This window comes from Myotis daubentonii, chromosome 3 (assembly GCF_963259705.1).
Source record: "Myotis daubentonii chromosome 3, mMyoDau2.1, whole genome shotgun sequence".
Taxonomy (NCBI): Eukaryota; Metazoa; Chordata; class Mammalia; order Chiroptera; family Vespertilionidae; genus Myotis; species Myotis daubentonii.
Window position 1 is genome coordinate 8,190,988 of NC_081842.1, and position 26,193 is coordinate 8,217,180.

Below are 26,193 nucleotides of genomic sequence, written 5' to 3' on the forward strand. Positions count from 1 at the left end.
GGTAGGCTTGCTGCTGCTCTGCTGAGGTCTCCGGGCTGCAGCAGCCAGCCGTGAGCCCTGCGTCTGGCATCCATTGGTCAGCTGAGTGGTGCTCCCACTGTGGGAGTGCACTGACCACCAGGGGGCAGCTCCCGCGTTGAGTGTCTGTCCCCTGGTAGTCAGTGCGCATCACAGCGACCGGTCATTTGGTTGTTTGGTCACTTAGGCTTTTATATATATAGACTAGAGGCCCGGTGCAAAAAAATTTGTGCACTTCGTGGGGGGTCCCTCAGCCCAGCCTGTGCCCTCTCTTAGTCTGGGAACCCTTGGGTGATGTCCACCTGCTGGCTTAGGCCTGCTCCCTGGGGGATCGGGCCCAAGCTGGCAGTCAGACATCCCTCTGGCAGCACAGCAGCCCTCGGGGGATGTCCACTTGCCAGCTGGGACCAGGCCTAAGCTGTAGTCGGATATCCTTAGCGCTGCTGAGGAGTCGGGAGAGGCTCCCACCACCACCACTGTACTGGCAGCCATCAGCCTGGCTTGTGGCTAAGCAGATCTCCCCCTGTGGGAGGCCACTGACCACCAGGGGGCATCTCCTGCATTGAGCGTCTGCCCCCTGGTGGTCAGTGTGTGTCATAGTGACCAGTCATTCCCAATCTTTTTGCAGTTAGGGTCAGTTTGCATATTACCCTTTTATTATATAGGATAGAGACCTGGTGCACGGGTTGTGGGGGGAGAGGGGGGAGCGGAGGCTGGTTTACCCTTAAGGGTGTCTCGGATCAGGGTAGGGGTCCCACTGGGGTGCCTGGCCAGCTTAGGTGAGGGTCTGATGGGTGTTTGTAGCTGGTCACACCCCCTTCAGGGTGGGGGTCCCCACTGGGGTGCCTGGCCAGCTTAGGTGAGGGTCTGATGGGTGTTTGTAGCTGGTCACACCCACTTCAGGTGGGGGTCCCCACTGCGGTGCCTGGCCTACCTGGGTGAGGGGCTCATGGAGGGATGTGGACGCACACAGCTAAGTGCAGAGATTTCTCACTGCTGCTCTCCAGGCTCCGCATGCTCACCGCCCACACTTCCACACTCCTCATGACCTCAGGACACAGACAAAACACCACAAGCCCCAGGAGAGCTGAGTGGGGTTCAGGAATGTCAGACCGACATTAACCCTCAGGAACACATATTCTACCTTGACCCTGAGCCACACAGATAGAAATTTCACCCAATAGTCATTACTCCTATGATGTAGGGGCCCTCCTTTTAATCTGTTTCACACAAACACGGGGCAAACAAACCGGGCACTGACCGCACTGACGGGCAGGACCCTGTTGAAACAGGCGGGCCCTTCCAGAGGCTCAGGCTTTGAGCAGGTGCTCGCAGCCCAGGGGATGAGCAGCACAGCCCCACAGGCCGCCAGTTCTGAGCAGCTGTGCAGCAGGATTGCGCAACACTTTGGTCCCTGCCGTGTCATCGCTGCTACGGAAACAGTGTGACTGAGCACATCTGGAACTCATGGTCTAGACCCGGGTTTACTTGAATCCTTTTACTTACGGAGGACAACCGAGGCCTGGAGACAGGACGCAGAGTCCAGAGCTGTAGTTGCAGAGACTCCTGGGACCCCGGGTCGACCACCCACTGGCTGGGACCTGGGGCAGCCCCGCTGGGCTCTCCTGCTCAGGTGGAGGGTCTCAGACCCGGCGCGTGGCCGTGAAAGACCTTTGTAAACACGTCTATATGGTGGTTATGGTTTCAGATGAAGAAAAAACCCACAGCAAAGGAGGAAATTTGCAGAAACTTGAAAATGTATTTATTTAGAGATCACTTCAGCCCTCTTGGAAAGCAATTTAGTTAAGATCATTGGTTGGGAGGAAAACCACGCTGTTAAAGTCAGAGGCAGAGACATCAGATTGGTGCAGAGCAGCCCCTCCAGAGAAAGTGGCACAGCATAGAGACGGCGTTCATGACCCCGGCACGCGAACACGTGACAGAGAACCACATGGTGAAGGTCCAGTTCAAAATCCAGAACTAGAAATAGGCCAGCTGGTCCTGCTTGGTCTTGCTGGTCTGATAATTGTGCAAGGCCAAGGCCTTGTTTTCCTGAGGGAGACTTTCAAACACTCGAAGGTGCACGAAGTCATCATCTGCAACTTGACCTGCAAAGAGAGAGTCGAGTGAGGGGGGCAGGTGCTGCCTCTGACCCCAAGTCCCGGTGCCTGGCGGAGTGTGTGAGAAAGGCGCTGAGAGCCTGGAGGCCAGTCCCTTCAGGGCATCAGCCACTAGGGTGGTGACATTCCCATCTTCCTCTTTCGGGCTTAACAGATGCCCAGCACCCCAGCCAGCACCCCTGGCACGCTACATCCGCTCCTCAGAGCCCTTAGTTGCCCAGAAAGCTCAGTCCTCTCCTCCATGGAGGCCTGCAGGAGTGCATGCACACTCATTTTATTTTATTATTTTAAAAACTTTTATTGATTTTTTAGAGAGAAAGAGAGAGGGAGAGGTACATCGACTGAATGCGCCCCAACTGAGGCCAGGGATCCAACCTGCAACCCAGGTACCTGCCCTTAACCAGGAATCAAACCCGAGGCCCTTTGGTGTGCAGGCTGACGCTCTATCCATTGAGCCACACCAGCCAGGACTACAGGAACCCCCTTAAGGAACCCTGTCCTGACCCCTGTAAGTCCCCCACATCCCCACATCTGCATGAGCACCCCTGTAGCGGACTCCACCTTGATGAAGTAGTTAGTCCCCGCGACCACTTGGCTCTTGTACTCCGTGGCCTTGAAAGTGGGGTACCTCTTGTTTTCCTTCTCCTCCAGCTGGGACTTCACCTAGGGGACAGGAGAGAGGGGAACTCAGTGTCTTCCTTCCTGCAAGAGCAACTGACAGGGGAGCTGCGGCCTCATGTCAAATGTTACAAACTGACCTCTAAGGCCCACCCTTTACAGATTATTCCTCGCAATCAGGACCAAGCTTGTCAAACCCGTGGCCAGCACAAGGCCCGTGGCCTGCCTGCGCCTTCAGGGAGGGGCCCTAACCAGGGATAAGAATGGAGGGAGAATGGAGTCAGCAGTTGACAGGAGGGAGGGTCAGGAAGGGAGAAAGAAGGCCCCTCCTGCCGCTCCTCTGCCCACGGCATGGGGCCGGCAGGGTTCTCACTGCAGGCCTACCTGTGTCTCAGTGCTTACCTGTCATGCAAGGTGCCATGTTTGGTCCACAGGGATCTGACCCTGCGGACGGTGTACAAGCCTATGGGGATGAGTGACACACACAAACGCACACGGGAGTCTGGGAAGGAATGGCCTCCCTCTTGGCCTGTTTCAGGAGTGGAGGCAGGAAAGCAGGAATGGTGAGAAGACCCAAATGCAGGCGATGGGACTGGGCATGTGGCAGCCTCCAGGCCCTGCCCGTGGTGACAGTTCACTGCTAGTACTGTGGACCGGGAGAAAGACGGGCTGTACTAGAGCCAAGGGGAGCAGAAAATGCCTGGGGATGGTGAGGAAGTTGCCAGTTACCACCCTCAAGGGGCCCGGAGACTGCAGAGGGCCAGGGAAGGCCAAGGTCGGGACTGGTGGGCACTACTTGAGGAGGCTGAGCCAGAATTTGGGACTTTGACATCCTCTGGCCAGGGCTCCCTCTCTGACCTCTGTTCTCCACACCTGCAGCCCAGAGAGCTGGGGGAGTCAGAACCCCAGGCAGCATGAGGGTGTCCCTGCCCTGTCCTCTAGGAGCCTCAGGCAAAGCCCTGCCCTCAGAACTGCCTCCCAGTGGCCATGGTGACCGCCCTCTTACTTGTCACTTTCAAGTGACTAGCACCACATCAGAAAGCCCAAGACAGCCACTCCTCTCTGCTGAGCTGATGCGCATTCACAGTTCACGGAGCAAGTGAGGAATTCCTTAGGCCTGGGACCCGGGAACCTCCGGAGAGGCTGGGCTCCGGAGCCGCCTGGGAGAGGAACCTCACCAAACCTGGCTCACCATCAGTCCCTACAGATCCCTCATTTTCCAAGTCTCATGAGACGGACTCACCGTCCTTTACTGTGGTCAGATTGTCTACAGTTTAGACCATCTCATTAGTCAACAGAGCCAAATATCAACAGTACAAAGATTGAAATTTCTTTTGAGAGCCAAATTTTTTAAACTTAAACTATATAGGTAGGTACATTGTTATTAACTTAATTAGGGTTCTCCTAAGGCTTAGGAAGAGCCACACTCAAGGGGCCAAAGAGCCGAATGTGCCTCTCAAGCCGCAGTTTGCTGACCACGGGGTTAGGGAAGCGGCAGGTTTGTTTGACTTTGTGTCCTCTCAGAACCTGAGCCTTCCTGTGGCCCCACCCTCCCACCTTCCCCAGAACCTTCGGTGAAGGCCCCCAGTGATGCCCACTTTACAGAAGAGGAAACTGAGGCACAGAGGTCAAGCGCTGCCCAGGTCTGAACCAGGCTCTGCCTCTGCATCCCAGCCTGGTGTCTTTTTGTGTTACTTGCACAAGGAGCACTGGAAGAAGGCAGGGCGGAAGTTAGGACCCTGCAGACCCTGCCCCAGCTTCACTGACCGGAACCGCCCGAGGACAAGCACACCAGGCCCTTCCCTCTAGACCCCTGTCCCAGCGTCCACACCCTCCGCGTCCCGGCGGGCGCTGCCCCTGTGCGGACAGGGCGGGACCCGACCCGGGCTCGGGAGGACCGGGCCGCCTATCTTGTCGGCGATGGCCTGGATCTCGGCCGTGGCGGGCGGGGTTTCGGAGGGCGCACCACCAGCCACATCTTCCTCGGAAGAGCTCATGGCGGATAAGTGGGCTCGGCGCAGCGAGCACAGAAGGGATGAGCAGTGGACACAGAGCAATGGCCTGCGAGTGAGATTAGCAGGGAAGGCAGAGAGCGGGTTTTAACTGGGAGCAGGGCCCTGGCTCTGTGATAAGTCCTGGGCTCAGTTGGTGCGGGGCGGAACCATGCAGGGCGGGGAGGAGGGCGGTCCGGTGGGAGGGGCGCCAACGCGGTTTAGGGGTGGGGTGGGTGGAGCAAAGAGTGAGGTAGGGCTGGGGTGGGTGGGCGCTGGGAGAGGGACCGGTGTCTTGCACAACCTGGTCCCCCGGAGGGCGCCGCCTGGGGACCGCTGGCGTGCGCTGCAGTGCGTGTGCCCTGTTTGGTGTTGGTCTTATTGGCTGGGGAGACACGTGGGGGAGGTATCCGGCTCTGTGCGCCTCCAAAATGTGCCACTTTTGCTTGTTGATTATGTGGAGCAGAGGGCGATCAAGACCCAGCCATGGGGTGGGGAGAACTCCCACCTCTCCCTCATGGCATTCAGGGAAGGCCCTGGCCGGGGTGGTCAGTCCTTTGCAGCTTTCTCCTGTGCACCAAAGGGTGGTGGGTTCAACTTCAGCTTCCATATCCCCCTGGGCCCGAAACTGGAGACAACTGATCAATGTTTCTCTCTCACGTTGATGTTTCTCTCTTGCTCTCCCTCTCCCCTCCTCTCTCTAAGCAGCTGTGGGCAAACTAAGGCCCGCGGGCTGGATCTGGCCGTTTGGCTGTTCTATCCGGCCCGGGAGCCGAAAGAGCGGAGGGTTCTCTTGCTCTCCCCTCCGCTCCTTCACCAGCAGCAGTGTTAACATGGCAACGTCGGGAAACACTGCCGCAGCTCCTTCTTCTGAGTCCAGTTTAAGAACCCATTGTGGCCCTCGAGTCAAAAACTTTGCCCACCTCTGAGTCTAAACTAAAGGGGGGCACAAAAAATAAAATGATTATATTAAATCATTTCGGTAGGGAGCCTGGTCCAGAAAGCAAGCAAAGATCGGAGATAACTTTTTTATGTACATTTTTTAAATTGATTTTATAGAGGGAGGGAGAGGGATAAAGAGATAGAAACATCAATGATGAGAGAGAATCATTGATTGGCTGCCTCCTGCACACCCCCTACTAGGGATTGAGCCCACAACCCAGGTATGTGCCCTTGGCCAGAATCGAACCTGGGACCCTTCAGTCCGAAGGCTGATGCTGTATCCACTGAGCCAAACTGGCTAGGGCAAGAGATAACTTTTTTTAAAGCTGAGACTCACCTGCATGGCAGGGCAGACAACTGGTTACCAAACATCTGCTCTTCCCATCCTCCTGTGATTTGTCCTTCTCCCCTTTGAGGCTGCAAACCCACATCCCAGGCCTTAGCTCTGGAAGCTACGACCTCCGCTGCCACACAGCCTGCAGGGCAGGTTCCACGTGGGAGAGGCCCAGAGATGAGTGGGAGTTGGTGCCGGGAGCCGGTCCATCCTTTCTGCTTGACACAGTCGCTGTAGGGAAGAAACACCTGCACAGCATGTGTTTCAAGGCACCTGGCTTATATGGCATACTGTTCTTAATATGTTTGCTCCCCTTCTTATCGCTATGTGTTTTACCAGGGTCACCTCCCCGAGAAAGGTTGTTTCCCCAGGTGGGGATTTTTCTCTGGAGTTAGGGATGAACAGGACTAAGGAAGGGAATAAATCAGTAAAACCTCTTAAGTGCCAGGTGGGTAGTTAATCACCTTAACTACGAACAACGATCACGCCTAAGCTACATAATCTTTACTTAGGATAATCTCCTTCTGTTACTTCCTTGTAGCTTAGCAGAATAATAGAGTAGTGATCTTGGAATGGAGATAACAAATGCCCTAACCTTTGAATAGAATGGATAGGATTAAAATCAACTGGTATAAATACAGATGTAACAGGAGACTAGAGGCAGAACCTAGCTGGAGAACTTGGCTGGAGAACCTGGCTATGCTGATGATCTGAACGCTGCCTCAGTGTCATTCCTTCTTCGCTGACTCCATCCACACCTTTGGGAACCCCTGGACCTGCTGGGGCTGGACCCCAGCATCTCCGGAGTCCCACGGGACAGAACAGATAGGAAGCCCTTGTCGTTGCCTGGCAGTTTTCCTGCGTGTTCTTGCTGTCCTGGGCCTAGAGGTGACCCGAGTGGAAGGTGAGAGAAGCGCGGAGCACTCGGGTGGGGAAGCGCCCGGGAGCCTCGGAGGCGCCAAGTCACCAAGGCCCTCCTGGGGCCCGGTGGTGAGGCCTCCAGGGAGCGAGAGCCCGGTCGTGGGGAAACGTGCCTGAGCCTGGGAGCCACGCTGGTCGTCCGGTCGTCAGCAAGCCGGGAGGAGGCGAGTGGCTGCTGGCGGGCTGTGAGCCTAACGGCTGCGCCTTGGAGCCCTGACCCCGCTGGGTCACTCGGACTTTTAACGTGGGGGCTCACCACGACTGACTGCACGGCCTGCCGGCCCTTAGCACGAGCGAGGGGAACCCGGCTGGGTGACGCGGTGCCCGTTCGAGGAGCCCCTGGCCCTCCCGCCCTCGGCCGCCTCCTGTGCGTGAAGTGATTCCGCGGTCCGGGTCTGGATTGCGGTTCTCGCGCCCCTGCTGTGGGGAGCGGGTGTTTAACCCGAGGCCTTCGGTCCTTCGGTGTCTTGGGAGTGTTCTGTGTATGTACATATTCTGCTCTTAAGTTGATAAGTACACATATATTGAGCGTGTCCACGCCTCCTCGCCGATCCTTAGGAGTCCTTTGGCACCATGTCCTGTGTGCATTATAAATTCGCTTCCAAGCTCAACTATGCCAGCGTCACCTTTGATGGGCTGCACATCTCCCTCTGCGACCTAAAGGAGCAGATTATGGGGAGAGAGAAGCTGAAAGCTGCCAAGTGCGACCTGCAGATCACCAACGCGCAGACCGAGGAAGAATATACTGATGAGAGCGCTCTGATTCCTAAGAATTCATCTGTAATTGTTAGAAGAATTCCTATTGGAGGTGTGAAATCTATAAGCAAGACGCACCTTATACATCGAACTGAACTAGTGATGGGAACTTCAAAAGTAATTGATGACTCTTCTGCATCTATTTCTCTGGCCCGGCTTACAAAGACTGCCAATCTTGCTGAAGCCAATGCTTCTGAAGAAGATAAAATTAAAGCAATGATGTCGCAATCTGGCCATGAATACGACCCCATCAATTACATGAAGAAGCCTCTAGGTCCACTATCTCCATCTTATACCTGTTTCCGCTGTGGTCAAGCTGGCCATTTTATTAAGAATTGCCCAACAAACAGGGATAAGAACTCCGAATCTGGTCCTAGGATTAAAAAGAGCACTGGAATCCCCAGAAGTTTCATGATGGAAGTGAAGGATCCCAACATGAAAGGTGCAAAGCTCACCAACACTGGAGCATACGCAATACCAACTATAGATGCAGAAGCATATGCAATTGGGAAGAAAGAAAAGCCACCTTTCTTATCAGAGGAGCCCTCTTTGTCTTCTGAAGAGGATGACCCTATCCCAGACGAGTTGCTGTGTCTCATCTGCAAAGACATCATGACCGATGCCGCTGTCATTCCCTGCTGTGGAAACAGCTACTGTGATGAGTGTGTAAGAACAGCACTCTTGGAATCAGAGGACCATACATGCCCAACGTGTCATAAAAATGATGTCTCTCCGGATACTTTAATTGCCAATATATTCTTGCGACAGGCTGTTAATAACTTCAAAAATGAAACTGGATATACAAAAAGACTACGGAAAAAGTTGTCCCCCAAAGCACCCCCAATACCGCCACCGAGACCACTCATTCAGCGGAATCTACAACCTCTGACGAGATCTCCAACATCAAGACAACAGGATCCTCTGATGATTCCAGTGACATCTTCATCAGGCCACCCGGCTCCCTGTATATCTTCATTGACTTCTAATCAGTCTTCCTTAGCCCCTGCTGTGCCTGAAAATTCATCTACCCCAGCGCCTGGACCTGATGTAACTGTAAAGGTCTCCGTATCAGTCCACTCAGAAAAATCAGATGGGCCTTTCCAGGATTCTGATCATGAAATATTGCCAGCTGCAGCCCTTGCCTCAGAACATTCAAAGGGAACCTCTTCAATAGCAATGACTACCCTTATGGAGGAGAAAGATTACCAGGTGCCTGTGCTTGGAAGCCCATCTTTGCTTGGACAGCCATTATCGCATGGACAGTTGATCCCTACAACTGGTCCAGTAAGAATAAAGGCTGCTCATCCACGTGGTGGTCGACCAGGTTGGGGGCTTTCCAACAAGCCTGGATATCTGGCTTCTCTGCCACAGCAAAGTAGGAGGGGAGAGAGGAGTGGCTACAGAAGTATAAACCGTGGACGACACCACAGCGAAAGATCACAGAGAACTCAAGGCCCGTCACTACCAGCAACTCCAGTTTTTGTGCCTGCTCCACCCACTCCTCTGTACCCACCTCCTCTACATACACTGCCTCTCCCTCCGGCTGTTCCTCCACCACGGTTTTTTCCTCAGTTTCCTCCTGGCCTGCCAACACCTGCTGGGTATAGCATCCTTCCCCCCAAGTTCCCTCCAGCGCCAGCCAATTTATCAACACCTTGGGTATCATCAGGAGTGCAGACTGCTCATCCAAATACCATCCCAGCAACACAAGCAGCACCACTGTCCAGGGAAGAATTCTATAGAGTGCAGCGATGGCTAAGAGAAGAGTCTAAATCTCCCTATAGTGGTTCCTCATACTCCAGAAGTTCTCATACTTACTCTAAATCAAGATCTGGTTCAACACGGTCACGTTCTTATTCTCGATCATTTAGCCGCTCGCACTCTCGTTCCTGTTCTCGATCACCTCCATACCCCAGAAGAGGCAGAGGCAAGAGTCGAAATTACCGCTCAAGGTCTAGATCTCATGCATATCATCGGTCTAGGTCAAGGTCAACACTATATAGACGATATCATTCACGATCAAGGTCCCCTCAAGCATTTAGGGGACAGTCTCCAAATAGATGTACTGTACCACAAGGGGAAACAGAACGTGAATATTTTAATAGATACAGAGAAGTTCCACCACCATATGACAGAAAAGCTTATTATGGGAGAGGTGTTGACTTTAGAGACCCATTGGAAAAAGAGCAATACCGAGAATGGGAGAGAAAATACACAGAGTGGTATGAAAATTACTACAAAGGTTACGCTGCTGGAGCACAGCCTCGACCATCAGCAAATAGAGAGAACTTTTCTCCAGAGAGGTTTTTACCACTTCATATCAGGAATTCTCCCATTACAAGGGGCCCCAGAGAAGATTATTCGGGTGGACAAAGTCATAGAAGTCGAAACATAAGTGGTAGCAACTATCCAGAAAAGCTTTCAACAAGAGACAGTCACAATCAGAAGGATAGCACAAAGTCAACAGAGAAGGAGAGCAACAGTGCTGCAGGAGACGGTAAAGGAAGTAAACATAAGAAACATCGAAGGCGGAGAAAGGGGGAAGAAAGCGACGGCTTTCTAACCCCAGAGTTGTTAGAACCTTCTAGAAAATCAAGAGGAACCACAAGTGGCGAGGAAAGTACAACAGACTCATTATCTGTTCTTCCGAGTAGAGATGAACCCATGGACGCAGAACCCGTCCCTTTTAAATCAGTGTCTGAAAAACACAGGAGAGGAAAGGAGAAGCCCAAAGCAAAAGGAGACAAGACCAAACGAAAAAAAGGTGGATCTTCTGAGTCCCAAAAAGAAAACGTCAAACCTGCTAAGGGATCCCAGGAAAAACTAGAGGGAGAGGGTGAAAAATCTCCATCTGAACCTCCACTTAAAAGAGCCAAAGAGGAGACGCCAAAGACTGACAGTGCTAAGTCATCATCTTCCTCTCAAAAAGATGAAAAGGCCATCGGCACCCCCAGAAAAGCTCACTCTCAGTCAGCAGAAGAACACCAAGAGACAGAACCTATCAGAGAGGAAAGAGTGAAGACAGACTATTCCAAAGACGTCAAATCAGAAAAACTAACTAGTAAGGAAGACAAGGCCAAGAAGCCTACTGAGAACAGGAAGCCTCTTGACAGCAAAGGAGAAAAAAGAAAAAGAAAAACTGAAGAGAAAGATGTAGAGAACGACTTGGAATCATCTTCAATGAAAGTCTCTAAACTCGAAGTAACTGAAATAGGGAAGCCATCGCCAAAACGCAAAATGGAACCTGATATTGAAGAGATGGATAGGACCCCTGAAAAGGACAAAACTTCATCATCCACAGCCCCAGCCAAAAAAATTAAGCGCAACAGAGAAACTGGTAAAAAAACTGGAAGTACAGAAAATATGTCTAATACAAAAGAAACCTCTGAAACATTGGAGTCAACATCTAGCACAGTTAAACAAGAAAAAGTCAAAGGAAAGGTCAGACAAAAAGTAACTGGAACCGAAGGATCCAGCTCTACTCTTGTGGACTATACCAGTGAGAGTTCAACTGGAGGCAGTCCTGTGAGAAAATCTGAAGAAAAAACAGATACAAAGCGAACTGTCATTAAAATGATGGAAGAATATAATAATGATAATATAGCTCCTGCTGAAGATGTCATTATTATGATTCAGGTCCCTCAGTCCAAATGGGATAAAGATGACTTTGAATTGGAGGAAGAAGATGTTAAAGCCACACAGCCTGTATCAAGTGTAGGAAAACCTGCCAGTGTTATAAAAAATGTTAGCACTAAACCATCAAATATAGTCAAGTATACTGAAAAAGAGAGCGAGCCAGCAGAGAAACTTCCAAAACTCGACAAGGAAGGGAGCCATGAAATCCTACAACATGAGGTCAAAGGTTCAAAAAACTCTACATCTAGTGAAAAAGGGAAAACCAAAGAGAGAGAGATGGATCATTCAGTGTTGGAGAAGGAAAATCCTGAAAAGAGGAAGAGCAGCATTCAGCCAGAGAAAGATAGTAATTTGGACCGTCTCAATGAACAAGGTAATTTTAAAAGTTTGTCTCAATCTTCCAAAGAGACTAGAACTTCAGATACGCGTGATTCCACTTGCGGTTCCTCAAATAGAGACTTTACTCCCAGTAGAGACCAAAAAACGGACTATGACAGCAGAGAATATTCAAGTTCCAAGCGTAGAGATGAACGGAATGAATTAACAAGAAGAAAAGACTCTCCTTCTCGGAGCAAAGATTCTGCATCTGGACAGAAAACTAAGCCAAGGGAGGAGAGAGGTTTGCCTAAAAAAGGAACAGGAGATTCCAAGAAAAGTAATTCTAGTCCCTCAAGAGATAAAAACCCGCATGATCATAAAGCCACTTCTGATACTAAACGCTTAAGTGAAGAGACAAAATCTGTAGATAAAAATCCTTGTAAGGATCCTGAGAAGCATATGTTAGAAACAAGGACCAGTAAAGAGTCAAGTGGCAATAAATTACTTTATATACTTAATCCACCAGACCCACAGACTGAAAAAGAGCAGGTTGCTGGGCAAATTGATAAGAGTGCTTCCAAGCCTAAACCCCAGTTAAGTCACTCCTCTCGACTTTGCTCCAACTTAACTAGAGAAACTGATGAAGCTGCTTTTGAACCAGATTATAATGAAAATGACAGTGAAAGCAATGCATCAGGAATAAAAGAGAAAGATGCTTTGGGGAAAATTTCTAAGGAACTGAAAGATAAAGTCATAGAGAAAGTAAAAGAGAGCCCAGACACAGCAGCAGTCAGCCAGATAGGTGTCACCAGGAGCCAGAGGCAGAGCAGTCCCAGTGTTAGTCCAAGTAGAAGTCACAGCCCTTCTGGAAGCCAAACTCGAAGCCACCGTCGCCGTGCCAGCTCGGCAGAAAGTCAGGACGGCAAGAAGAAGAAGGAAAAGAAGGAAAAGAAAAAGCACAAGAAACATAAAAAACATAAGAAGCATAAGAAACATGCAGGCCCTGAAGCAGAATGGGAAAAAAGCCAGAAACAAAAACACAAGAAAAAGAAATCAAAGAAGAGCAAAGATAAAGATAAGGAACAGGAGAAGGTGGAGAAGGAGAAAGACGACCAAAAAGTGAAATCTGTCACTGTGTAGAAGAACAGATTTTAAAAATTGACTTAATTATAAGTCATCCGTATTAAATTTTGTTATAATGTAAAGCGATCCAAGCCTTGTGAATAATGATAGGGAAGACCCTGAGCTGCACTTGAAATATCGCTGCTTGATGATTTGATTTTTACATCAGAGCTTTTATAACGCGAACTTTTGTACAGAATTGTGAGTTGTGACCATGTAACATGAGAGGTTTTGCTAGGACCATTAATTAGTTGGGGTGGAGTTTACTGTGAAATTTTCACATTTGGATTTTTTAATTGCCTGGCAAAACCTGATATCAGTTCTAAAATATCAGCAGAATGATTTGCAGACCTGACAAGCTCTGGGTGCTGCTTGGTGAGCCTGAAAGTAACCACAAAGGTGATTCCTTCATAAATTCCTAGCTGGGCAGGTCTTGCGGGTAATCACATCCTAGGCCAGGGGTCGGCCACCCCTGGCACCCGTGCCAAACATGGCACACCAGTAACTTTTGCTGGCACACAAAACCCTCTCTTATAATCTTCCATTCACAATTTTTGTGAACATTTGAATGACTTAAATGTTCAATTACAAAGAACTGGCAAGACACTTGATGTTATGTTTGGTTTCATAAAGGCTTTTGAAAAGAAAGTGGAAGTCTTTCAGAGGGATGTGGATGGTGAGAGATTTAGATATTTCACAAACCTCAAGAGGCACATCAAAGACCTCCCGAAAGATGACAGAACAGATTGTCAAAGCCTCCAAAAGCTGTTTTAAACATCATCGAGTCAACTATTGAGCAGTTCTTCTCAAGATTTGTGAAATTCAGAGAACTGGAAGAGACAGCAAAATTCATGAGGTTTCCAGACAGCATGAAATTGGAGGAACTAAACTTACAAATGTTTTCATGGATAGACATGGCTGACTTTGAAATGCAGTTGATTGAATTTCAGAGTAGCTAAATTTGGAAGAAGAAATTTATTGACCTTAGAGTTGACTTGGAAAACATTGAAAAATGCGATTACAGACAGAAATACCAGAGAGAAGTATCGAAAACAAACTACTGAGGACTTGGAATGCGATTCCAGAAAAATTTTTCTGTTTAAAAAACTTTGAAACAGCATCACTCTACATGTTTTCATCCACATAGGCTTGTGAATCTTTGTTCTCAGTGATGAATTGTGTTAAGTCTCATAATAGGAGTAGCCTGATGGATGAAAGTAGTGGCTCATGCATATCTCTGAAGGTCACGAAATATAAACCTGATGTAAAATCTCTGTCATCAGTGATGCAGCAGCAAAAGTCCCACTGATAATATCAAACGGAGTCATAAAGTTTTCTATCAGACTATCAGTGTACATATATACATTAAAAAATAAATGTATTTTTCATCATCATATACTGTGTTTTTGTCACTCAAATGAATTTTATTATTTCTTCAAGGTTCTTCACATACATACACCTTAAGAGATACCAAGGAGGTGTAGCATGTTCTCAAAAAATTAGGGTTGGCACGCAGGAGAATTTGAGCCAGAGATTTTGCTGGTTTTGGCACACACTCGCAGAAAGGTTGCCCACCCCTGTCCTAGGCCTATAGCTTCCTTAGTGAAAGGCCAATCTTTACCGAAAGCAGCCCTGCCCATTGTTCTTATGCATTTAGGATAAGAAAGATACCTTTGACAAGTCAGGGTGAATTTCTTTTCCAAACCCCTTGGAGGCATCACCACATTGGCACCAGTTATGCTGATGCCCATATACCACCTCTACTTACTGGAAATGTTAACTACCCTGTACTCACTAATGTAAAGGAAGTGGGTGCTTCTCCATTTTGCTTCCTGGTAGTCGACCTCTTCCACGTGTTGTCCCAGCTCCTTGCTGGGCGGTAAGTGTGGCCTGTGTGTCTCCACCTGGAGAGGATTCTGGAAGCCTCCCCCCGGTGTCCCCTGGACTCCCTCTGTATGGCCTTTCCCTGTGCTGATTTGCTTTGTGTCCCTTTGCCATAATAGATCGTAGCCCTCCATCCTCATAGCCCAGTGGATCCACAGGCTTGGGGTTCCTGACACTTGGCCCATAACAGAAAAAAATCTGCTGAGTCCATTCTGCATGAACATAAGCACTACATTGTCAAACCTAAGAAAATAAACAATTATTCTGCACTATAATCCAACATCCAGTCCATATGAAACTTTCCTAATTCACAAATGACATAGAGCTTTTTCTTTGAACCGGGATCCAATCAAGATTTGTATATGCAAATATGTAAAGGAGTACATCCCCTCCTTTATACAGTATAGGCATTCCTTCCTTCCTTCATCCATGACTTTAAGTCTGTGAAGATATCAGGACGGTTGTCTTGCGAACTCTCCCAGACTAGGGTCGTGATTGTCTTCTTGTGCACCGTGCTCAGCCTTCCTATGTCCTGACAGCTGGGGTGCAGCCCTGAAGGCTGGATGAGGGTCAGGTTTGACTGCCCAGAGGTGAGGCAGCTGCATGGGAGGCCCGCCCCCTCCCCGCCTGCAGTGGCCTGCAACTTGGGGCGAGGACTGATAGCTTGGAGCACCTTTCTTTAGCCTTTGTGCCATTTTGTGATGATTTTCGCCCTGAATCAAAGATTCATTGGGGGCCCTAACCGGTTTGGTTCAGTGGATAGAGCGTCGGCCTGTCGACTGAAAGGTCCCAGGTTCATCAGTAGATGAATGGATTAGAAAACTGTGGTATATCTACACGATGGAATACTATGCTGCTGTAAAAAGGAAGGAACTCTTACCATTTGCAACGTCATGGATGGAACTGGAGAGCATTATGCTAAGTGAAATAAGCCAGTCAATAAAGGAAAAATACCACATGATCTCACTCATTCATGGACAATAGAGACCATTATAAACTTTTGAACAATAATAGATACAGAGGCAGAGCTGCCTCAAACAGATTGTCAAACTGCAGCGGGAAGGCCGGGGAGGGTTGGGGGGCAGGAGATAGGGGGGTAAGAGATCAACTAAAGGACTTGTATGCATGCATATAAGCATAACCAATGGACATAAGACACTGGGTGATAGGGGAGGCTAGGGGACTGTCTAGGGCGGGGGGATGAAATGGATACATATGTAATACCCTTTGTAATACTTTAAGCAATAAAAAAAAAAAAAAAAGGTCCCAGGTTCGATTCCGGCCAAGGGCATGTACCTTGGTTGCGGGCACATCCCCAGTAGGAGGTGTGCAGGAGGCAGCTGATCGATGTTTCTCTCTCATCGATGTTTCTAACTCTCTATCCCTCTCCCTTCCTCTCTGTGAAAAATCAATAAAATATATTTAAAAAAAAAAAAAGATTCATTGGGGGCCGCACAGAGTTTTCTCCAATCCTTCCATTTCCTTCTATCTGTGCTCGCTGGCTTTCTTTGCTAAAGAACTTCTGTCATCAACCAAGTTAAACTACCGCCCCCCTTAAAGGCGGGCACAGGTTTAGTGACCTTTTAATTACGACTGTCTAGAGCTGTCATTGCGGGGTCCGGCCACTACGGGGCGATAGCGTGCGGCGGGGGAGAGGTCCTCCAAGGAGCCGGTGGTCAGAGAGCGCGCCCCGGCCAGGCCAGCACGGCCGTGTGACGTCACCCCGCGCGACCCGGCGAAGCGCTGGGGCGCTGTCCCTGGTGCCTGGATATCTTAGTGGCGATCGCCATGGTTCCACGGGTGCAGCTCCCCCCTGAGATCCAGCTGGCGCAGCGCCTGGCGGGGAAGGAGCAGGTGACCCGGGACCGGGCGGTGAGGAAGCTCCGGAAATACATCGAGGCCAGGACACAGCCGGCTGCAGGTTGGCGCGTGGCCTGCGGGGCCGCCTCGGGGCCTGGGTCTGCCGGGTGGGAGCGCTGCGCCGCCCAGCGGAACAGAGCGGGGCAGCTGGGGGCGGTCCCGGCAGGGTGGCCTCCGAACCACGTGGTCCGGCGCCCCTGCGGGGGTATTTCCACAGCCCCTCCCCGCGGCATTTCTCACTTGTCAGTAACGCGCCTTGTGTAATTGTTGGGTTGTCATTTGAGTTTCACTGTAGCGTACGCACCGCGAGAGCAGAGAACATGCTTGTTAGCTCGTCTGTGTAACAGAGGTTCTCAAAGTGTGGCACCCCATCAGCAACTGCAGGATCACCCGGATGTTTGTTGGAAAGGCAGTTTCTTGGTCTCTTCCCAGCCTTGATGGATCAGAAACTGGCCGTAGGGTCCGCGATCCGTGTTACAAGCCCCCAAGTGATTCTAACACTGGTGCTCAGGTCTGAGAACCACTGCTCACTGAACACAGTGCCAGACACAGGAACTCAGTCACTATTTTGAGGGATTTTATGTGTCTTCGTCCTGTACTGGCCCGATGACTTAACCTTTTCTTTTGAAATTTGGAGTGTAATGCAGAAAAGTGCACCAACCCCAAGTGTGACGCTGGATGAATTATCCCCCGAAGATAGCCAGCCACCATCCAACTCAGGACATAGTGACTCACTCCGTTTTGAATCTCCAAAAACGTACAGTGCCTGCTACTTGGAGATGCTCAGTTTTTATTGAAAGGATGAAATGGCAGTTGCCTGGGGGAGTCCCTGCGGGCCCAGGCCCACAGGGTTCTGGGTTAGGAGGATGTCTTGGGAAGAGGGGGAAGGTCCCTTTGTTCCTGGTACTAAAAGGCTGGGGTCCACTTAGTATGAGTGTTGCTGTTTTGATGCAGGTGGTTTCACTCATGACGAGCTGCTGAAGGTGTGGAAAGGACTGTTTTATTGCATGTGGATGCAGGACAAGCCGCTCCTCCAGGTGAGCGTACGGGAAGGAAGAGGAAGCTGGAGCAGCAGTGTCAGTGGGAGGCCAGCTGGGCGTGTGGTTGACTCTGGGTGAGGTTTGCAGCTTTTTTCTTTTCTCCTTTGGGCTTTCTTCCTTTCTTTCTTTCATTCTTTCTTTCTTCATTAATGGCAGGAAGGTGAGGGCCTTTGTTCAGACAGGGTCTTATATTTGTTGAGTTGAGCACCATAGCCACACAGGTGCTCATCAGTGCATGTTAGCGCCCGGGTGAAGCCTGGGTTATCTGTCTGGTGTTTGTGAGAGATCACAAACATCCCTAAATGATGGAAACCAAGAGAGAGGGTCTAAGTCCTCTGAGGCACAAATTTCTCCTGCAGCCTTTTTAACTTGTCTTTCCTTAAAATGAAAACTATTTTTTAGAGCAGTTTTAATTTACAGAAAACCTGAGAGGAAGGTACAGAAGTTTCCCATTATCTCCTGCCCCCCCTTCACATGCACAGCTGCCTTTGTTACCAACATCGCCCACCAGATGGTACATTTGTTATAATCAATGAACTAACACTTGACACATCATCGTTATCCTCAGTCCATAATTCACCTGAGGGTTCACCCCTGCTGTATGGTGTGTGGTTAGGACAAATGTATAATGACATGTATTCATCACGATGGTGTCTTACAGAGTAGTTTCATTGCCCTAAAATGCTAGCCTTTGTAAAACAGTGTTTATTAGAATATGAACTGGTTACTCTTCTTCAGGAACCCTGGGTGGGGGGGCAGTACTGAAAGTGCAGACTCCTGCACTGTATTCCATGCCTCTGAACTAGAGCCTCAGGGAAGGCTCTGGAATTACCCATTTGCCAAGTGCACGGAGTCCTGATTGGCCAGTGACACAGGCAGGCAGAGAGTAAGTTACAGGGGTCTGGTTGGCTCCCTCTTTTTATTATTATTATTTTAAAAATATTTTTATTGATTTCAGAGAGGAAGAGAGAAACAATGATCAGAGAGAATCATTGATCAGCTGCCTCCTGCACGCAACCCAGGCATGTGCTCTTTATCAGAATCGAACCTGGGACCCTTCAGTCCGCAGGCCAATGCTCTATCCACTAAGCAAAACAGGCTAGGTCTGGTTGGCTCCCTCTTTGTGCTGGTCAGGTGGATACATGTCCTGCGGCCCTCTGCTCTGGCCTGCCTTCTCTTATTCTCTCCTTCGATGGCCAACCTCTGTGCTCAGGGCTCAGCTGGATCATGAGGGCAGTGACTGCCCTGTTGCAAGGTTCTGCTGGCCCCAGCTGTAGAGGGAAGCCCTTCGCAGCAGGGATGCAGCTTGCAGGCCTCACGCACACCGGGCTGCAGCAGCCAGTGAAGCCTGTCTCATGCCGGGTGGACCGCTGAGTGTGTTGCTTGTTGTTGTGAGGCCGCATTTCTTCAGGGGCTGAAGGAGTTTTTTGACTGTTTCCTGCACAGGAGGAACTAGGAAGGACCATCTCCCAGCTCCTCCATGCTTTTCAAACCACAGAGGCACGTGAGTATCCTTACCCCTTGGGAAGGCCAGAACCACCGAGTCAGTAGCTTCCACACACAGAAGCCTGGGTTCTAAGATCTAGAGCAAGAGAGAAGTCCCCATGGTAGCTGGTGTCTGCTGGTGCTTATGTGTGAGACACTTCAACTCGTATTAACTCATGTACCTAAAATACACTCAGCTCAAAAGTCTAAAGGGCTAATACCCTACATTTTATTTATTTCTTTCTTTATTATTTATTTAAAAGATATTTTTATTGATTTCAGAGAGGAATGGAGAAGGAAAGAGAGAGAAACATCAATCATGAGAGAGAATCATTGATCAGCTGCTTCCTGCACGCCCCCTACTGGGGATCGAGCCCGCAATCCAGGCACGTGCCCTTAACTGGAATCGAACCCGGGACCCTTCAGTCCACAGGCCGATGCTCTATCCACTGAGCCAAACCTGCTAGGGCAATACCCTACATTTTAAAATTAAAGTGGCAAGCTGGTGTGGTGCTACCAAGCTTCTGGACTGACTCTCGTCTGATGGTTGTGAAGTTCGTCAGTGAGCTTTTCCTCTTCTGACCACGATCAGCAGTTCTCAACACTGAGCCTATCCCATGGGGTCATTGGGGGTCTTTAGAGTCTTGATGACCAGACCCTGCTGTCCTAAGTCGGGTTCTGAGGGCGGGGCCTAGGCACCAGCATTGTGCCTCCCTCCGCTGCCCTAAGGGGGGCCAGGGCCGGGGAGCATCACTGGCATAGGCACTAGGACCATTGCTAGTGGTTTAGTTCAGACTTAAATAGGCAAAGGATCAAAATATGCTGTGGGGGGGGGGAGGGGAGGGGCCGAGCGTGTACAGAAATCACAGAAACTCCTTTCTCAACTTGGCGGAGTCTCACTGCATTGGAGTCATTAGTGGAGGAGAATATCTACCTTCTGTACTTTTACCTCCTCAGAACCTGCAGAAGAGTCTGCTCAGCAAAAGGCAAAGTATGGAGTGTTCACCTAGTGACACTGGAAGGAGTCAGTGAACGCAGGCCCCTCCACTGCTAAACCATCTGATCGGCTCTTTGCTGCTGGGGAAGCCTTAACGGGAGAAAAGAGATGCCCTTTGTGTCCTGATGTCAGGGTGTGGGCAGGGCTGGTTTCTCCGGAGGCCTCTTTCTTCGGCATGAAGACACTGTCTTCTCCCTGTGTCCTCACGTGATTGCCCTTCCGTGTCTGTGTCCTGATCTCATCTTGTAAGGACACAGTCTGATTGGATGAAGTCCCACACAGTGACCTTATTGTATCTTAACTACCTCTTTAAAGACCATATCTATAATAATAATCTATAATAATAAAAGCTTAATATGCTAATTAGACCAGACATCCAGATGAAGCCGGGGCTGCCAGGTTCCAGGTGCCTGCCGGCGGCCAGAGGGAAGCCCAGGTCCTTGGTGCCAGAGGGAAGCCGGTGCCTGCAACCAGGGGAAGGAAAGCCTACTCTTATACGAACTTTCATGCATTGGGCCTCTAGTATACATTATATATTTATACATATATATATATATATATATATATATATATATATATATATTTTAAAATTGATTTTAGAAAGGGAGAGAGAGAGAGAGAAACATCAGTGATGAGAATCATCGATTGGCTGCCTCCTACACGTCCCCCCACTGGGGATGCAGCCTGCAACCTGGGCATGTGCCCTGACCGAGAATCAAACTGGCCTCCTGGTTCATAGGTTGGTGCTCAACCATTGCACCATGCTGGCCAGGCATATATCTCCCTCTTTTTTTTCTTCTTCTTCTTTTTTTTTTTAATATATCTCCCTCTTAAAGAAAGGGCTTGCCCTGCTCTGCCTTGCCCTGCCCTGCTCATCGTGGCCCAAGTCCCCACCCCGCCAATACACTCTAGTGCCCTACCCAGTCAGGGTTCCTGCAAGAACCTCCCTGGGATCAGGAGGATGGGGCTCCCTTTCCTGGCCCATCCCTGCTGGATTGTGAGGACAAGCTCTGGTCATAGATCAGGTGTCAGTGCCCCTTCTGGGTTCAATTCCTTCACACCTGGGTGGTGACAGCTCTGGTCCTCCTAGCCCAGCAGGTACTGTACACCCTCCCACATTTTGTAGATAAATCCTCAGGTCATCCCCAAGTAACAGGCTCTGTGAGAAAGGCAAGGAGAGGGCGGGAGGCCGCGGGATCTGCTTTGTGTCTGAAGCGCCTGACTCTGCCTCTCAAACCCACGCTGACCGCCCTGTGCTGCTTAGCGGTCCCTGCCTGGACAGCTGGAGAATTAGGGCCTGTGACTCTCAAGGGCGGGCGGGTCCCTTTGTCGCTGTCTTCTTGGTGCTGGGGAAATAGATGGCACTGACCAGTGACTTGAGTGCTTAGTAAAAGGGGTGGGGTGGTCAGCACCCTCGGGGGACATGGAGGGAAGGGGCGCCATTACCAGCTGAGCCTGAAGGGCTCACTGGCAAGCCAAGTACCAGGACCCAAAAAGCATCCTGTAGAAGAGAGGTCGCTGCCAGGAGACCCCGAGGTGGTCCCTGCAGCAAGTGCTGGGGAACGAATGGCGAGGGCGAACCCACAGGTCAGCACCCAGAGTCCAGGGTGGGCAGAGGAGAGGCTGGGCAGATGGAAGAGCGCAAGCCCAGCATCGGTTCCCCAAATCCTCTGCCAAGGGGTCCCCCAGACTGGCTCTGGTTGACTGTCTTGTCCTATGTTTTCAGTGAGGTGAAATTCACAGGAAGTAAGTACACCTGAGTCACTTCAATTGCACAGCCCAGGGCATTTGTACCTCCCAGCCATGTGTAACTGTCTCCCCTTTCCTGTCACAGATGCCTCATCACCCTGGGCACCACCCACACCCATTAAGTAATCACCCATTTCTAACCAGGCGGAGCAGGGCATGGCTGTCAGCTCTGCTTAGCCCCCTCAATGCCATCTCCCCTGCCGGTCCCTGAGAGTCCCAGGTGGGAACTGTGTTCCATCTTCTGTTCAGTGCAGAGTTGCTTGACATGAAGAGGGTGTTATGAAAGTTTTATTCTTCCAGTTCAAGGAGGGTCGGGACGCACACAGCTCACTGTGCAGAGATTTCTCACTGCCGCTCTCCAGGCTCCTCATGACCTCAGGACACAGACAAAATGCCACACGCCCAGGGGAGCCGAGTGGGGTTCAGGAATGTCAGACCGACATTAACCCTCAGGAACACATATTCTACCTTGACCCTGAGCCACACAGATAGAAATTTCACCAGTCATTACTCCTGTGATGTCAGGGGCCCTCTTTTTAATCTATTTCACACAAACACGGGGCAAACCAACCAGGCACTGACCGCACTGACGGGCAGGACCCTGTTAAAACAGGCCCTTCCAGAGGCTCAGGCTTTGAGCAGGTGCCGCAGCCCAGGGATGAGCGGCACCGCCTCCCAGGCCGCCAGTTCTGAGCAGCTGTGCAGCAGATTTGGGCAACACTTTGGTCCCTGCCATGTCATTGCTGCTACGGAAACAGTGTGACTGAGCACATCTGGAACTCATGGTCTAGAATGCGGTTTACTCGAATCCTTTTACTTACGGGGGCAACTGAGGACTGGAGACAGGATGCAGAGTCCACGCAGCGGAGTGCAGAGCTGTCGATAGAACGACTCCAGGGGCTCCGGGTCGACCACCCACTGGCTGGGACCTGGGGGAACCCCGCGGGGCTCTCCTGCTCAGGTGGAGGGTCTCTAGCCCGGCGTGTGGCCGTGAAAGACCTTTGTAAACACGTCTATATGGTGGTTATGGTTTCAGATGAAGAAAAAAACCCACAGCAAAGGAGGAAATTTGCAAAAACTTAATCTATTTATTTAGGGATCACTTCAGCCCTCTTGGAAAGCAATTTAGTTAAGATCATTGATTGGGAGGAAAATCACGCCATTAAAGTCAATGCAGAGACACCAGATTGGTGCAGAGCAGCCCCTCCAGCGAAAGCGGCACAGCATAGAAACGGCGTTCATGACCCCAACACGCGAACACGTGACTGAGAACCACATGGTGAAGGTTCAGTTCAAAATCCAGAACTAGAAATAGGCCAGCTCATCCTGCTTGGTCTTGCTGGTCTGATAATTGTGCAAGGCCAAGGCCTTGTTTTCATGAGGCAGACTTTGAAACACACGAAGGTGCACGAAGTCATCATCTTCAACTTGAACCTGCAAAGAGAGAGTCGAGTGAGGGGGGCAGGTGCTGCCTCTGACCCCAAGTCCCGGTGCCTGGCGGACTGTGTGAGAAAGGCCCTGAGAGCCTGGAGGCCGAGTCCCTTCAGGGCATCAGCCACTAGGGTGGTGACATTCCCATCTTCCTCTTTCGGGCGTAGCAGATGCCCATCACTCCCACCAGCACCCCTGGCACGCTACATCCGTTCCTCAGAGCCCTTAGTTGCCCAAAAGGCTCAGTCCTCTCCTCCATGGAGGCCTGCAGGAGTGCATGCACATTCCTTTTATTTTATTATTTTAAAAACATTTTTATTGATTTTTTAGAGAGAAAGAGAGAGGGAAAGATACTCGACTGATTGCCTCCTTCATGTACCCTAACTGAGGCCAGGGATCCAACCTACATCCCACGTACCCGCCCTTGACCAGGAATCAATCCCAAGGCCTTTTGGTGTGCAGGCTGATGCTCTATCCATTGAGCAACACTAGCCAAGGCTACAGGAACCCCCTTAAGCACCCCTGTCCTGACCCCTGTAAGTCCCCCACATCCCCACATCTGCATGAGCACCCCTGTAGCGGACACTCCACCTTGATGAAGTAGTTAGTCCCCGCAACCACTTGGCTCTTGTACTCCGTGGCCTTGAAAGTGGGGTACTTCTTGTTTTCCTTCTCCTCCAGCTGGGACTTCACCTAGGGGGCAGGAGAGAGGGGAACTCTGTGTCTTCCTTCCTGCAAGAGTGTCTGACACTGGAGCTGCGGCCTCATGTCAAATGTTACAAACTGACCTCTAAGGCCACCCTTTACAGATTATTCCTCGCAATCAGGACCAAGCCTGTCAAAGCTGTGGATGGCATGAGGCATGTGGACTGCCTGCGCCTTCAGGGAGGGGCCCTAACCAGGGATAAGAATGGAGGGAGAATGGAGTCAGCAGTTGACAGGAGGGAGGGTCAGGAAGGGAGAAGGCAGGCCCCTTCTGCCGCTCCTGTGCCTCTGCATGCGGCCGGCAGGGTTCTCACTGCAGGCCTACCTGTGTCTCAGTGCTTACCTGTCATGCAAGGTGCCATGTTTGGTCCACAGGGATCTGACCCTGCAGACGGTGGACAAGCCTACGGGGATGAGTGACACACACAAACGCACACGGGAGTCTGGGAAGGAATGGCCTCCCTCTTGGCCTGTTTCAGGAGTGGAGGCAGGAAAGCAGGAATGGTGAGAAGACCCAAATGCAGGCGATGGGACTGGGCATGTGGCAGCCTCCAGGCCCTGCCCGTGGTGACAGTTCACTGCTAGTACTGTGGACCGGGAGAAAGACGGGCTGTACTAGAGCCAAGGGGAGCAGGAAAGGCCTGGGGATGGTGAGGAAGTTGCCAGTTACCACCCTCAAGGGCCCAGGAGACTGCAGAGGGCCAGGGAAGGCCAAGGTCGGGACTGGTGGGCACTACTTGAGGAGGCTGAGCCAGAATTTGGGACTTTGACATCCTCTGGCCAGGGCTCCCTCTCTGACCTCTGTTCTCCACACCTGCAGCCCAGAGAGCTTGGGGAGGAGTCAGAACCCCAGGCAGCAAGAGGGTGTCCCTGTCCTGTCCTCTAGGAGCCACAGGCAAGCCCCACCCTCAGAACTGCCTCCCCGAGGCCATGGTGACCGCCCTCTTACTTGTCACTTTCAAGTGACCAGCACCACATCAGGGAGCCCGAGACAGCCACTCCTCTCTGCTGAGCTGATGCGCATTCACAGTTCACGCAGCAAGTGAGGAATTCCTTAGGCCTGGCATCCGGGAACCCCAGGAGAGGCTGGGCTCCGGAGCCGCCTGGGAGAGGAACCTCGCCCAACTGGCTCACCACGCAGTCCCGACAGATTCCTCATTTTCAAAGTCTCATGGGACTGAGTCACCATCCTTTACTGTGGTCAGATGGTCTAAAGTTTAGACTCTAAACCACCTGAGCACAAGGGGTGGAGTGGGGGGTGGGGTTCTATGGGGTTAGGGCAGTGGTGGGGGAACTCATTAGTCAACAGAGCCAAATATCAACAGTACAAAGATTGAAATTTCTTTTGAGAGCCAAATTTTTTAAACTTAAACTATATAGGTAGGTACATTGTTATTAACTTAATTAGGGTCCTCCTAAGGCTGAGGAAGAGCCACACTGAAGGGGCCAAAGAGCCGAATGTGGCTCACAAGCCGCAGTTTGCTGACCACGGGGTTAGGGAAGCGGCAGGTTTGTTTGACTTTGTGTCTTCTCAGAATCTGAGCCTTCCTGTGGCCCCACCCTCCCACCTTCCCCAGAACCGTCGGTGAAGGCCCCCAGTGATGCCCACTTTACAGATGAGGAAACTGAGGCACAGAGGTCAAGCGCTGCCCAGGGTCTGAACCAGGCTCTGCCTCTGCATCCCAGCCTGGTGTCTGTTTTTGTGTTACTTGCACAAGGAGCACTGGAAGAAGGCAGGGCGGAAGTTAGGACCCTGCAGACCCTGCTCCAGCTTCACTGACGGGAACCGCCCGAGGACAAGCACACCAGGCCCTTCCCTCTAGACGCCTGTCCCAGCGTCCATACCCTCCGCGTCCCGGCGGGCGCTGCCGCTGTGCGGACAGGGCGGGACCCGACCCGGGCTCGGGGGGACCGGGCCGCCTACCTTGTCGGCGATGGCCTGGATCTCGGCCGTGGCGGGCCGGGTTTCGGAGGGCCCACCAATCAGTCTAGCGCTCATGGCGGAGCAGCGGGCAGAGAAGGGAAGAGCAGCGGGCACAGAGCAATGGCCTGCGAGTGAGATTCGCAGTGAAGGCAGAGAGAGGGTTTTAACTGCGAGCTCAGTTCTCTGTCGTAAGTCCTCGGTCAGGTGACGCGGGGCGGGACCACGCGGGGGCGGGAAGGGCGGTCTGGCGGGAGGGGCGGAACACCAACGCCGGTTCCGGGTGGGGTGGGGTGGGGTGGTGTTGGGGCGGGGTGGGGTGGGGTGGGGTGGGACAACAAGTGG

At 51.1% G+C, this 26,193-nt stretch overlaps 4 protein-coding genes across 8 annotated transcripts in view; 2 read left to right on the top strand and 2 right to left on the bottom strand.

Annotated features, from left to right (window-relative positions):
* Window positions 1-26,193, top strand: part of RRP1 (ribosomal RNA processing 1) — a 64,585-nt gene that overhangs the window by 16,109 nt on the left and 22,283 nt on the right. The window contains exons 1-3 of one of the 5 annotated variants that reach the window (XM_059686639.1): window positions 16,410-16,514; window positions 17,475-17,557; window positions 19,007-19,064. The exons of 1 other annotated variant lie outside the window; for it this stretch is intronic. In XM_059686639.1, coding sequence (XP_059542622.1) covers window positions 17,528-17,557; window positions 19,007-19,064 — 88 coding nt within the window. In that variant the 5' untranslated portion in view covers window positions 16,410-16,514; window positions 17,475-17,527. Of the gene's footprint in view, window positions 1-16,409; window positions 16,582-17,474; window positions 17,558-19,006; window positions 19,065-26,193 lie in introns of those variants that run through there. 3 more of the 5 variants (XM_059686633.1, XM_059686635.1, XM_059686638.1) reach the window with 3 other exon arrangements.
* On the bottom strand, window positions 1,758-4,879 carry LOC132229951 (cystatin-B-like). The gene is made up of 3 exons (XM_059686661.1): window positions 4,655-4,879; window positions 2,698-2,789; window positions 1,758-2,125 (listed from the first exon to the last, which is right to left on the bottom strand). The coding sequence occupies exons 1-3, from the start codon at window positions 4,751-4,753 to the stop codon at window positions 1,999-2,001; spliced, it is 318 nt and encodes a 105-aa protein (XP_059542644.1). The 5' UTR covers window positions 4,754-4,879; the 3' UTR covers window positions 1,758-1,998.
* Window positions 7,166-12,794, top strand: LOC132229938 (E3 ubiquitin-protein ligase RBBP6-like). The gene has a single exon (XM_059686611.1). It carries the CDS (start codon window positions 7,518-7,520, stop codon window positions 12,792-12,794), a length of 5,277 nt encoding a protein of 1,758 aa, XP_059542594.1. The 5' UTR covers window positions 7,166-7,517.
* LOC132229955 (cystatin-B-like) lies at window positions 22,860-26,009 on the bottom strand. Its single transcript, XM_059686668.1, has 3 exons — window positions 25,852-26,009; window positions 23,814-23,915; window positions 22,860-23,225 (listed from the first exon to the last, which is right to left on the bottom strand). Exons 1-3 carry the CDS (start codon window positions 25,924-25,926, stop codon window positions 23,097-23,099), a joined length of 306 nt encoding a protein of 101 aa, XP_059542651.1. The 5' UTR covers window positions 25,927-26,009; the 3' UTR covers window positions 22,860-23,096.

Bases quoted from the DNA above. Each gene is read 5' to 3' on its own strand.
- LOC132229951 (XM_059686661.1), bottom strand. From the start codon at position 4,753: ATGAGCTCTTCCGAGGAAGATGTGGCTGGTGGTGCGCCCTCCGAAACC. The intron at 2,790-4,654 runs GTCCTCCCGAGC...GTGAAGTCCCAG, and splicing joins CCGACAAGATAGGCGGCCCG to CTGGAGGAGAAGGAAAACAA. The intron at 2,126-2,697 runs GGAGTCCGCTAC...TCTCTTTGCAGG, and splicing joins ACTAACTACTTCATCAAGGT to TCAAGTTGCAGATGATGACT.
- LOC132229938 (XM_059686611.1), top strand. From the start codon at position 7,518: ATGTCCTGTGTGCATTATAAATTCGCTTCCAAGCTCAACTATGCCAGC.
- LOC132229955 (XM_059686668.1), bottom strand. From the start codon at position 25,926: ATGAGCGCTAGACTGATTGGTGGGCCCTCCGAAACCCGGCCCGCCACG. The intron at 23,916-25,851 runs GTAGGCGGCCCG...CCTGCCCCCTAG, and splicing joins TCCAGGCCATCGCCGACAAG to GTGAAGTCCCAGCTGGAGGA. The intron at 23,226-23,813 runs GTGGAGTGTCCG...CTCTCTTTGCAG, and splicing joins GGACTAACTACTTCATCAAG to GTTCAAGTTGAAGATGATGA.